This window comes from Haemaphysalis longicornis, unplaced genomic scaffold, assembly GCF_048455015.1.
Source record: "Haemaphysalis longicornis isolate Haplotype H1 unplaced genomic scaffold, Haemaphysalis longicornis Haplotype H1 scaffold_5, whole genome shotgun sequence".
Taxonomy (NCBI): domain Eukaryota; kingdom Metazoa; phylum Arthropoda; class Arachnida; order Ixodida; family Ixodidae; genus Haemaphysalis; species Haemaphysalis longicornis.
Window position 1 is genome coordinate 67,202,423 of NW_027526385.1, and position 13,206 is coordinate 67,215,628.

At 46.1% G+C, this 13,206-nt stretch overlaps 1 protein-coding gene across 2 annotated transcripts in view; it reads left to right on the plus strand.

The window, feature by feature from the left end:
- The first annotated feature begins 401 nt into the window (after window positions 1-401).
- The window catches only part of LOC144138368 (uncharacterized), a 32,564-nt gene continuing 19,759 nt past the window's right edge, over window positions 402-13,206 (plus strand). The window contains exons 1-3 of one of the 2 annotated variants that reach the window (XM_077670615.1): window positions 402-606; window positions 6,113-6,515; window positions 12,436-12,568. In XM_077670615.1, the coding sequence (XP_077526741.1) occupies window positions 6,293-6,515; window positions 12,436-12,568 (356 nt within the window). In that variant the 5' untranslated portion in view covers window positions 402-606; window positions 6,113-6,292. The remainder of the gene's footprint in view (window positions 607-6,112; window positions 6,516-12,435; window positions 12,569-13,206) is intronic. The other variant, XM_077670616.1, reaches the window with a different exon arrangement.

Here is a 13,206-nt window from a genome sequence, read left to right on the forward strand (position 1 = left end):
CAATCAATCAATCAATCAATCAATCAATCAATCAATCAATCAATCAATCAATCAATCAATCAATCAATCAATCAATCAATCAATCAATCAATCAATCAAGTTATGATGAACAGTTCTTCTCTTAGTCATCTCAACTGCAGATTTGTACCTCAAAGTTCGGAGAAAGCTTCATGCGGCTTAGGTAAACAAGAAATTCGCCTGCTCTCCCGCCTGGACAGATCAGTACATCCTCAGCATCAGTCACTAAACGAAAACAGCGAGGCAGATCACTTTACAAATCAGTGAGCCGAGGTTTCCGGCAGTTGTGTATACGAACTCCGATAGGCATGCAGTGAAGGAGGAGGGGCGAAGCTACCTGCGTCATTCGCAGGGCAGAAAAGGCGCACTGATGGAGTGTTCGACCCCGGCGTGCAGATTATCGGCGACCCGCCGTCGGACTGACGTGCTGCGTGCGAGCTTTGTCTCGTTATCGGTTGTCGCGATGATACGCGGACCGTCGCCGGAGTCGATCGTTTTGGCTTGTGTACCGTCGGGAAAGGCCCAGCTTTCTTAAAACGGCGCCAACGACAGCTCGACGCGCTCACGTCGCATGTGTCGGAGGGAAAGGTTTGTCGCTTACATGTTGTCGTTATCGCCTCGGAGAATGTCGTCTTTGCCAAGTTAGCTGTGCCGTACATTTAATGGTGTTGTGTCTATAGTTACTTGACCAATGCTGTAAAGATCTTTCAGGTAACTGAAAAAAAAAAAAAAAAAAAAAAAAACATTTGTGAAGTTCAAAGTGATGAAGATATGTGTGAGACGTCTTGTTTTGGCCATCTACGCACGTGTCAAAACGACGTGTTGATACCTGCACCTAACGGACTTGTCTAAAGCATCGCTGAAAAAGTTGTCTGTGCGAGTTCAACACTCCGTATGCAGTTGGAAACGACGAAGATGAATTGTAGACCTCGTTTCTTACTTTGTTTACTCTTGGCCTTTCTTAAATCCGTAAATATGTCCCTAAACCCACCTGTTGATGTTTAAAACTAGTCGTATGAAAACTTAAACATCGCTTGAAGAGATTCACATTGAATTATGCGAAAGCGTTATGAAATTTGATGTGGCAGTATATCTTCGAAACCTCTTTACTCTCTTAAAGCATTCGGATGATATGTTGTTAAAACGACGTGGTTCTACGTAGTTCTGGCATTTTTATTTTCGCTTGAGTACGTTTTTGACGTCAAAACAACGAAAAACGTACATGTTTGGCACGTGTTGCAGCTCAAATTAGCGTTTATAGTTAGTTTAGAGTAATTTATAGATATCTTCACAGCTGGCGACAGAGTCGCATCCACATTTTGGTGCACTTTTAGAAGTTAGTGAGGTAGCACACCAAATCATTTCCGGTTCACGCCTGAGTTATTGTGCAACTCATTGTCAAGATTTTACGGCGAAAACTGACCCGTTAGCGCTACCATACTCCTTGCGATGACCGCCTAAAGCTACAGTAAAATGTTTCTGACGTTTTTTTTTAAAAGATTAAGCCTCTGAACTCAGTCTGCAAAAAATGAGCTCGCGATCTCCCCGCCTCCTGGAAGTGTTTGTCAAGTGCGTCAAGAAGGTTCGCTGCTATCGCGCGGTGGCTCGGCTCATGTAAACATAAGCGAACACTCAGCCTCTTCAGCGCTGCCGTGTGCGAAAAAACGTAGGCGTTCAGCGCTTTCGGCTCAAGCTATATCCATGGTAGTGCAGCGGTGGATCGTTTTGAACTGCCGAGAACTGCTACTCTGTATGCTTTCCCATAGAAGTTATATTGCGAGAGCAGTGTTGGACTGTTCAAGAACCGCTCAGAGCTATTTTGGAGCGACAAATGAAAGGGACCAGTCATTGGTAGCGGATTAACACGGTGTTTTCTTCCTTGACTTGAACGGGGGGCTTTAGTCTTTACATTAGTACGAGGCGCGCACAATGTTAGTGCTGAATGGAGTGCGTCTTGACGCCTAATCACAATAACGACCATCCCTGGTCCCTGGCCTTAGAAATTCCACCAATGAGACGCATTGGACGCATTGTTTTTTTAGTTACATTATTGCCAGTTCAAAATTTAGAAATTCCACCAATGAGACGCATTCCACACATTGTTTTTTTTAGTTACATTCGTGCCAGTTGAAAACTAAGCGAGTCATTGGATGTTGAAATCTCTTTCTTGTTGTTTTGTTTACACCCGCGACCCTAAATACACGTCCACCCCTTTTCAGTTCTCCTTCATAGGATCGGTACACCTCCCTAAGCCGCCCCCCCGCCCCCCCCCCCCTCCCCCCATTCCCTCAATTTCTTCAGTAGAGTACCCTGTGGGCGTCTGTATGCCAACAAACCACCCTGCTTTTAGTAAACATTTCTCCCCTCAAGCGAATTTCAGCACGGCGATCCGTTCGTTATGGCGGGTGCGTTTTTCTTATCGTCTGCAACGCAAACGACAGACGTTAACGCGCTTTCCCTACAGCAGGTTTCTTTTTTTTTTTTAAGCGGCGAAACGTTTTTGAACTGTTTTTAACTGATTTTTCCAATCGCCGCGAAGCTGAAAGTTGGGGGAGCCGGTACGAATTGGTTTGAACAACGTGAGAGACGAAAGACGAGATGAATTGTTGACAGGGCAGACGATATTCGCCGTTAAACTTTGAAGGGTCACTGAAGTTAATTGTAAACATTGAGTAATCAGCTTAACCAGATTAAAGTCTACTGTGTTGTAAGCGATGGCCCAAGTTTTTCGGCCGCCTTACATACATCGCTAACAAGAAATGCACGCTCAAAAGTGTTGTTCCGCAAACTTGCTGACGTTGGGCAGTACGGCGTACTGGAACGTCCTCGGGGATAAATTAACTAATTTTTTTAATTATCAATGCGACCCGTGCACGATTCTGGTGTTCCCTGGCAAGGCTACAGCCAAAGTCATGCATAGCTTCACTGTCAGAGTTCATAAATTTAACGCCAATTGAAAATTAATCGAGTCAGTACCTGATGACATACCATGCCATACCTAAGCGAGTTCTTACGTCGATTCATCGAGTCAACGAAGCAGAATCAATTGGTGCTACGCAAAACACTGATTGAGGATGACTGAAAGCATTTCGTCTGTGCGCTTATCCCGGTGCACCTATTAAGATATACTTAACTAAATGCAGGGCATTTGGCTGCAGCTTTAAGCAAAATTCTTCCGGCCAAGTCAGTGTAAGGTGGACACAGGTGTAATTTGTAATCACGTCATGACAGTGCATCATTTAATTATGACAAAAATTTGGCTTGCTTCATCGACCTAACACGTACAGCAAACGTAGTAAACGCGCTCAACACTGACACCTGGCACATACCCCCCGCTTTCGTGCAAACTACAAGCTAAAATCTCTTTACGGCACAACCTCCCTGATATTCTTAATAGATTTAAAGCAGTACAACATTTTTCATTTAAGAAAACCCATCGATATTTTGTAGAATTGATACTAATTGATGAAACGAATTATTTGTGGTGTTTCTGCCTGTTTCAGTTCTTTTGGCAGTGTCTGCCTTTATATTTTAGTTGTTGTTTGTTATGTTCCAGTTGAAACCCGCTATCTCTTTTATATTGTCTCCGCTTATACTGTTATTTATTCCACCAATTATCCGTCACTGCTGCATTGCACTAAATTACGTACATCTGCTTGACCTATTTTCTTTCGTTCAGAAAGTGTGTCGGTTGTCAATATGTTTAATTCAGTGTCCTTGTTATATCTTGTGCTTTGTAATATCTACTGCAATTTAATTTGTTGTTGTTGTTTACATACTACACATCTTCGGAAACATTTTACTTGTTCCTAATATTTCTTTACTGTATGCAATATCTTGTAAGCCGCGCTATGAATCGCCTGGGCCAAGTTGTTTTGAACAACTTTTAGCCCAGGAATCCATGTACAGTTGAACAACTTGAACCTCATCATAACGAACATTGATATAGCGAATTATCGGCTCTAGCGAACTAAATACGAACTTTGGTTGGTCAGGCTTCATTGCGATGACACTTATTCTTTTATAACGAAAGTGAAACTGTGAGAGCCGCGCGCACTATCGGATATAACGAGGAATATATTTGACCAGTAGGCGGAGAAGCTACTCCGAGCGTCTGAAAATGCAGAAGTAGAAAAGGCCCCTTTGTTCGTGGACACTGTGGAAAACTTCACCCTGTTCAGTGCTGTGAATAGCCACCAGTCAAAGATCACATCTTCCCTGGAAAAAATAGGAACGCAGGCCTGTTTTGTCAAATTAACTTTGTTCTGTTGTACGTTTCCGTTTCGTGCTCTGGCTCTTTGAGCCTGAAATGCTACAAAGAGAAATATAAGGGTTACCTTGTTTATAATAGGTGCGAAGATAAAAACAATGCGTTTTTGTATCAAGGAATCTTGCGGGAGCCAGATTACCGATTGGTTTGAACCGATTTCTTGCTATACGGTTACAACGAATATCGGATATAACGAACTAAATTACTGTAACTATGCTTCGTTATAACGAGGTTCGACTGTATATCCATCTAGATCCATTTTAGTGAATAAACTGAACTGAACTGAACTGAACTGAACTGAACGTAACTGACCGTAAAATCCTGGTCGTAATTAATTTCTCAGCTCATACATATGCACGCTCAGACATAACTGTCAAAGTAGAACCTCACCATCACAAGAAAATTGGTGTCCTCACACCAGCCCGTAGCCAATGTGCCTCAATGTCGTCATTCCTGCCGCACCGCTATAGTCAGAGCCTGTCGAGGATGTCTTCGTGCGAATTCAGCGCCTGCATTTTTGTGATGTTACGGTGCTGGTACAATTTTTAAGTGACTATTATCAGCGTAACGTTATTCGCGGGTAAGAGTAATGCGTTGAGTTTTTTTTTGTTTTTGTTACAACAAAATTATAAGTAATAAAAAATGTTGAAAAGCCGATTAGGCCTTGATTTGCAACGTTCAAATTATCACCGGATTTTTTTTGTTCGGAATTCACGAAATAAAACAAAACCGAAATGAAATATCATGTATGCTTCCGTACGTGCAGTCATCCACTTGCAACAGCGTTGGTCAGAAACCTGGGCATTCGGCTGTGATATCTGATCCCCGTTTTGTCTTATGTAATGCCCTCGGGCCTTTAAGGATGCAATAAATGAAATGAAAATGAATAAATGTGAATGAATGAATGATTTTATATTCATTCATCAACAGGAGCTGCTGTTCGAAAACCCGCGAAAATGAAATCCTTCTAGAACATTAATTGTGCAGCATCGTTGTAAGTGGATTGCCCTTTATACTCAACACATCGCGACGTTGTACTTGTTCGTTCCAAAGAGGTTTCGTGTGGTTAAACATATCTAAATGTCATACGTCTTCTATGGTGTCCTTCTGGGCTACATCACCACCCCTCGGGCAGAGCATGTAACGTCTCCGACTTGGAAGTTGAGCATTTCTCGTCATTGATGATGCTGGGGCATAAAAATGGGTGTTATCTCAACGAATTATTTGATAACGGAATCCAGGGGGAAAAACTACAAGGTGCTGCACCGGATTCTTTCAGTGTCTCGTAAAATCTGCAATGGTTTTCTGTCGGTGGCGTAACAGACACTGGAACAAGGCCAGTAGAAATGGGAAGATTTTCGGGAGAAAAAATGGCGAGAAGACCAGGAGACAAAATTTAGATGACATCTGACATGACTGACCGAAAGATGGTGCTTATGGCAGTTGTACAGTGGCGGAATTTAAAGCGTTCACACCAAGTTATTGCCGCACAGAAGGGCGTCCTCAAAGAGGTGTAATCTGCAACCGGAGCGACAGTCCATATTCCCTGGCAATTTTCGAAACCATTTAGACACAAATAATCTTTGTTTACCGTTGACGCTGTGCGATTGGCATTTCTCTTCAGGGTGTGCGAATCTTTGTGCTGAACTGAACTCACTTCCCCTTCTTCCCTCCTCCGTACATTTAACCCGCTTCCCCTTGGTTTAAGAACAAATTGCGGCTAATTCGCACTCTAAGAGTGTCGGGAAATTGGTTATGCAATGCTTCCAGTCCATAAAAGCTAATTCCATTTAAAATCTTGCCTCTTTTCCTGCGACCTTGCAGATAGGTGATGTTTCAGATCGGTGACTCTGGCAATGCAAGACTCGGACAGCCAGGAAACCACAGCGTTGACACGGGCCCTATGGAGGGCGTTCTGCTAGAGGCTTTGGCAGCGAAGGGCCTCCAGTGCGCGGTGCTCCTGCGGCTCCGCTGACGGCATCGCCGGCGAGGAAGGGGGCGGCCATGTTGGAGCATGGCGGCCCGTTGGCGGCCATCTTGGCGGCCCTGCTCTGGTGCCCCGGTGCGTTCGCCGAGAGCTGGTGCACCGCCGAAGACGACGACCCCGACTCACGCTGGTACTGGAGGGTCAACGAGTACCCGCACCCGATGAAGCAGCCCCGCTACTGCAACCGCTACAGGGCGTCCTTCGTCTGCGACCCGGACAGGGTCATTGGGAAGAAGCAAGGCGAGTTGTGGCTAGAATAGCTTTTTTTATACAGATTTCCAGCGCACGTGGGGCGCGGTTTTTATTGGACAAAAACTATTGATGAAGTGGACCTTCTACATGAAGAATCACAGCCCAAGCAGCACGGCGTTGGCAGAATCTTTAGGGTATAGCCAATCTGGCATAAATGTGGCGCCCGGAGGCTTGTGATTGATTGATTGATTGTAGGGTTTAACGCGCCGACGCAACGCAGGCGATGAGGCGCGCCGTAGTGGAGGGCTCCGGATTAATTTTGACCACCTGGGGATCTTTAACGTGCGCCGAAATCTCGTACACACGGGCGTTTTTGCTTTTCGCCTCCATCAGAAAAGCGGCCGCCGCGGCCGGGAATCGAACCCGGAGGCTTGTGTCGGGTTCGAATTCCCTCGTCGGGCCTATACATGACCACGAGTGGCTCATTGTTAGGCAGTCTTGGTGGCACAGGGAGCACAGAAGTCGGTCTGGTGAAACCTGTGTGTTATTGTGTTGCCGGTAGTGTAACTAAGAGCGAGTTGAGATGTCTTCTGTGAGGGCGTAATCAGTGCGCCATTGATAGAACATGAACTTTATCGACCATCTCCCGTAACTGCTTCCCTTTTCCCCCGCACGCCATATTGACATTATTGTACAATCAATCAATCAGTCAGTCAGTCAGTCAGTCAGTCAGTCAGTCAGTCAGTCAGTCAGTCAGTCAGTCAGTCAGTCAGTCAGTCAGTCAGTCAGTCAGTCAATCAATCAATCAATCAATCAATCAATCAATCAATCAATCAATCAATCAATCAATCAATCAATCAATCAATCAATCAATCAATCAATCAATCAATCTTTTCTTGTCCTTGCCCGCATGCGCTATGAATTTTTTAAATATAATTAATTAATAATGCCAAAACATTTGATTAAGTAATGACCAATTATTAATCGCTAATAAATTCACCATAAGAAAGTGACTCCAAACAACGCGAGGCAGTTCTGCTAGACGTGTTTCCCATGCAGAAAAAAAAAAGGGAATAAGCGTCGCGGTGCGGTGTCCACGCAGACAGCTTGGCCCTCACTTTTATCTCGGGAATTCATTTCAGTTTCTCTAAGAAGCAGTTGGTACTTGACAGTGGGCAATCATCGCCGAATTTCTAACAGGAGCCCTATAGAACTACTGCATTCTAGTCAAGGAAAGGGGGAAACCTCAGGAAGTCGCCTCCGCAGTTCCTTCAGTTATGGAGTCGCCTTGGTTTAAGTTGCCTACGATTGCATGGAGCACGAAGACGTGCCCGTTGTTGCTTTACCTTTGTTTCCCTGGTTAAACGTTTATTTTCTTCTGCATGGAATTCTTGTTTGTTATTATTTTGCCCCGAGTCGTTGCCGACGCCAGCACCACCGTATTTTCGTGGCGTCACAATGTGAAGTAGGGGCGGCTTTTCCGAGATCTGAAATCGAAGCTCGCAGATGAAATGTTTGTTCCGGTGCCGGAGCGTTACCTTTGCGCGCGACCTTTCAAAGTTCGGCAAGAGGCATCCGACAAGAGGCATCCAGAGGGTGTTTCTTGGTACTCTAAACTTTACTAGGAAACACCCTCGCGGAGCCTCATGTTTGATCCTGTCCTCGAAACGCACGCTCCACGATATGAGCTGTCCGTGATGCCGACGGCAGCTAGTGGGAGTAGAGAGCGGATTAAGCTCGAAGCGTGGGGTGTCATGTTTGAATCACGCGCCTCTTACTCCACACCGTTCATCTTATTTATGTACAACCAAATAAAGCACAACGTGAGGCTGTGCTTCCCTTTAGCGCTGAAGTTCTACGTGTTTAACAAAGAAAAGCTTCGGAGGCGCCCCTAGGCATTCACGTGCAGTACAAGTGATGTGGCAGAAGCCAATCGCAGGGCCCACAGCGACATCCTATAGAAACGGCACCGAAAGGACGGCCGATATCCAGTGGTTGGCAGGAGCAGACGACAGGAGAGGTGAACGAAGGCAGCGAAGGTGTAGCGGAAGTGAGTGGCCGTGTTAAGACACTTACTAGTGCTACACCTCCTCCGCCTAATGTGTGCAAACCACTAATGTGCAAACATACGCGGAAAGGAGACCCCTTCAGGATGGCGCTCCTGATCCCAGTCGAAAATGACAGGAAAAAATTCTGAGTTTGTCGTATTTTTGCGTGTCGTACTGTCGTCTTGTCACATTCTTGTCGTGTCGTGATCCTGATGTTCTGTCGTGTGTCGCATTCCTGTTCTGATTTTGATGTTCCGTCGTGCCGAATTCCTGCCTTGTCGTGATCCTGATGTTCCATCAGTAGTTGCGCATGGTTTGAATGTTATTGGCCATTGTGAAGAGTAGCGTAAATGGCAGTTCTGTTGCGACTGCAGGAATGTTTGTCGTTGAGAAAATTGACATTGTCGTTACGGCAGAAATGTGTGTCCTAACACCAGATGAATTTGTCGTAACAACGGGACTTCTGTTGCCTCAACAAAGTTTTTGTCGTACGACAGGAATTCTTGGCAGGTTTCTGCGGTTTTCTTGTTGTGATTTTAGACTGAGACGCCGCACAACATGTCGTCATGGCATCTCCTAAGCCATATTTCCTCCACGGTTATACACTACGCGCCAGTACCTTGTTACAGCGCTGTAGAAGCTACCAGGCGTGGAAAGGCGTTCACGGCAATGCGCAGCACAAAGTTGTTCTCATGCGCGTCGCATAAATCCATCATGGCACGTCGTCTGCTTTCTCGGCGAGAAAGGCACGGTTGAACATCATTCTCAATACATCTCCTGCCCCTACCGAGAGATGTCGACGTGTCCAGTCTCACTATTGACCGGTGCCTTCTGTGGTTCTCCCAGCAATACACGAGGTTCGCGGAGCTATGCTGGTAGTGGGCTCCCTGGCCGTCCGCGGAGCGTATGTCGTTTTACGAATAGATGGCTTTTACACATTGAGCGAATGCAGGAACAGCGCTGGTAGCACGCTACTTAATTTACTTAGCGTGCAATCTCAATAATGGTGACGGTTTCCGCTGACTTTTGAGGCTTTCATGCTCACCTCACCAGCAGGGATTGTTGGAGGACCTTAACGTGGCCCTAATCTTGAAAGTGCGATTAACAGAAAAAGTAAGGAAACTGCGTTCTGTGCCATTATCCGTGGACTTTTTTACCCACAATTTTACCCAAAATCTCACTGTCACGTTTAGCGCCCTTTTCATTGTCTTTTGGATGCCAAAGCTTCGTGAAGCGGAGTCTCCGTTTACGTGGATTGCTTTTAGATGGGCTCTGTAGTGTCTCGATTTTTAACTATCCCATGTAATATCTTGTAGTTTCCTGCCCTGTAGATCTACAATATATCCACAATACAACATCTCCTGTTTGTCTGATACCCACTTTAGCCTTGTCTTCACTGAACTGATGACCCCGACCACAAATATGCTCACCTAAACTGTGATTAAAATCTCTCTCTCTCTCTCTCTCTCTCTCTCTCTCTCTCTCTCTCTCTCTCTCTCTCTCTCTCTCTCTCTCTCTCTCTCTCTCTCTCTCTTTCTGTACAGAATTGGTGAAACAGCGCATACAAACTGATCCTGTGATCAGTCGTCGAGGAATTCTCGAGGACTGAGGATTGATCCGTCAAACGTTGCCCGGAATCAAAGAACTCCCTTTATTAATATGGCGACCAAATTTGCAGGCGCCCTAGGCATCGTGAACACAAAATCGCTAGGTGCACAATTGCCCCTTGATGTTCTGATGATGGTAGCCAATGTGTACAACAAATTACAAGGTGCTACGAAAAAAAAAAAAAGAAATGAGCGTGTTCAAGTTTTTTTTTTTTTACTTTGCAAACCGCTTCTCCGTTTTAGCTGAAACTTTACACGAAGGTCGCATTGTGTGGTATATTTTGTTTAACACTGACCAAGAGCAAGAACGGCACTTACCTGCTTATTTAGAAAATAAACAAAGACGATTTGCGCCTATGGGAGAGCGGCGGGCGGCTATACTGGACGTTTTATGACCAACTTCAAACGGCGGCGCCATCTACGGGATGCAGAATGAAATGCACGATGCAGGTCTCTCGAGTGGAAAGGGCCAAATGCAGCGGTAGATCAAACACCTCTTTCCCACGCTAGTTAAAGATGGTCATAAAGAGTTATACTAAGAGGTCACACTAGTCCCAATAAATATTCACACTGTTCACCGTTACCAATAGTAAAAATCATGCGCCCCTCCGTCAAATGACGACAATGGTTGAACGCGAAGCTTTCTCGGGACGAATTGTTTGGTTGTCGTCTAAGTTTTCCGAACCACTTCGACCATGTTGAACTGGAACAATCGGATAAACGCCGGCTTCACTACGCGAGGGACTGAGGTTCGATTGCGACCACGGGAAGCATTTTTTCTTTCACTTTGGCGTTTTCGCGTTACAGACGCCATCAGTGTGATTGATTGATTGATTGTGGGGTTTAACGCGCCGACTCAACGCAGGCGATGAGGCGCGCCGTAGTGGAGGGCTCCGGGTTAATTTTGACTACCTGGGGATCTTTAACGTGCGCCGAAATCTCGTACACACGGGCGTTTTAAATGCAGAGCATTTCAGTAACTCACAATGTCACCCGCGTTGACTTCCGTAGTCGTAGTCGGCACCCCTCCCCCTACACTATATAAAAAAGTACTATCCGGCGCCTGGTTTCGATCCCTCGACCGTGCAGGCGGAACGCGAGGTACATGGTGCTCTACCCACTGCGCCGCAAAGCCGACACAGAATGGGAGGCTACGAACGCGCCTTATATCCTTGACTCATTCAAACTACGTCAAGAAGCTGCTGATACAACGCATTCCCTACCACCAACTCCCCAAACACTAAACGTTAACGCAATACACCCACCCCCTATGCGACGCATTTACTCGAGTCCCCCTCGCGGGGAGATGGGCCCAATTTTTTGCTTTTCGCCTCCATCAGAAAAGCGGCCGCCGCGGCCGGGAATCGAACCCGCGACCTCGTGCTCAGCAGCACAACGCCTTAGCCACTGAGCCATCGCGGCGGGTGACGCCATCAGTGTGAACACTAAAGCTTCGCTTTAATAAACGTCGTTTTTTTTTTCATCTGCTTTCGGATGGCTTGTCGTCGACTGTATCAGATTACCCAGCTTTTAGAAATCACACTTGTGACTTTTTCCTCATGCTTTCTGACTGGTTCTCAATTCACTTCTAAAGGGACTTTGCAACACTTACGATAAACACTCTCACCCTTTCCTTCGCGTCTGAAAGCATTGTGAAAACTACAATTATCGCCAGCACGGAGCGGCTCTGCGTGATTTGCTCGTCGCAGCCGATGCACCTTCCGTTTATGCTTTGATTTTGCGGCATTGTTTTAATTTGGCTACAGAATGCGTTTATTGCTGTAACTGAAAGAAACCCGGCTAATAGCCGCTACAACCCTGTAATGACGCAATTCGAGTGGTCGCGGAACGCCAAGAACCGGAAAGAGAAAAATCTTTAGAGCCAGTTTCCAAGTTACCTGATGGGCATAGATATGTAATTTTGGGCTAAGGTATTTCGTCACTTCCAATTCTATGTACGGGACGTGTTGGTTGACCACGTTCTGAAGGCATTTAAGATTTAGAAAAAAAAATGTTGAAAAAAGTGTTGCAAGGTCTCTTTAGTGGTTTAGAAGAAACCAGCTGAACACGGAAAACAAAGAACTAAGTGTTAACAAATGAGTGACGGGGACAGTTAGTCACTTAGACACTTGTTAACACTTAGTCATATGTTTTCAATGTTCAGCTGGTTTCTTCTAAACTTAATATGCACGAACTAGCCCAGCAACAAACTCTCTTGTATTACCTCTTTAATGGGCACGCGTGTGTCTGTGCTTGTGACGTTTATGAGACGTTTCACTGTCTAAGTCGCGCATGCGCTGTGACCGACTGCAGCGGACGCTCTGGACGGCATCATCGAGCGCATCCGGAACGAGACGCTCTGCATCTGCTCCACCTGCAGCAGGTCCCGGTCCAGGGGAATCACACTCGGAGTCGCCATCATGGAGCACGTGCACAGGCCGAACAAGTGAGTTCGGCACACTTCTTGGCGACGGCCATCTTGGTGCCCTCAAGGAAAAAAATCCCGGGCCATCTTTACTAACGTGATTCCTGAGGAGGGGCGAAGCATGCAGTATACGTGAACTCTTGGCGCCTTGGTGTTTTCGCCAATGGAGCTTAAACCATCGGGGGATAGAGGCATACAGCTCTGCTGCACAGGTCTCGTACCTTTGAAGCACGAAGCGTTCTAGGACGAGGCGTAAACGAGTGTCCCGGTGTTTTAGTATCGTGACTACATGAGACGACGGTTGCGACGACGACGACATGAGACGCCGACAGTCCGAGCCTTTAAGGGGTTCGCCCCTAAAGCTTTCTGCTGCCGTATGGTTAGGTACATTTAGCGAGACGAGCTAGAGAGCCAAATGAGGCTGCGAAAAGCGAAGGGCAGCAGTTTTGGGCGTGGACTCTAGCTTCGAGCTTCTCTCGTCAGGTGGCGTAAGAGCGCGAAAATTCAAAGTCCCACCTATGAATCTCCCATCCTTTTCTCACCTTCCCCCTTTCCTCCATCTTTACAATAACGTTTATTCAGTCAGTCAGTCAAAAAATACACGCCGCCCCTTCGGAAAGTGTGGCAACGAGCCGCACATCCCAAGAGTCCCGAGAAGC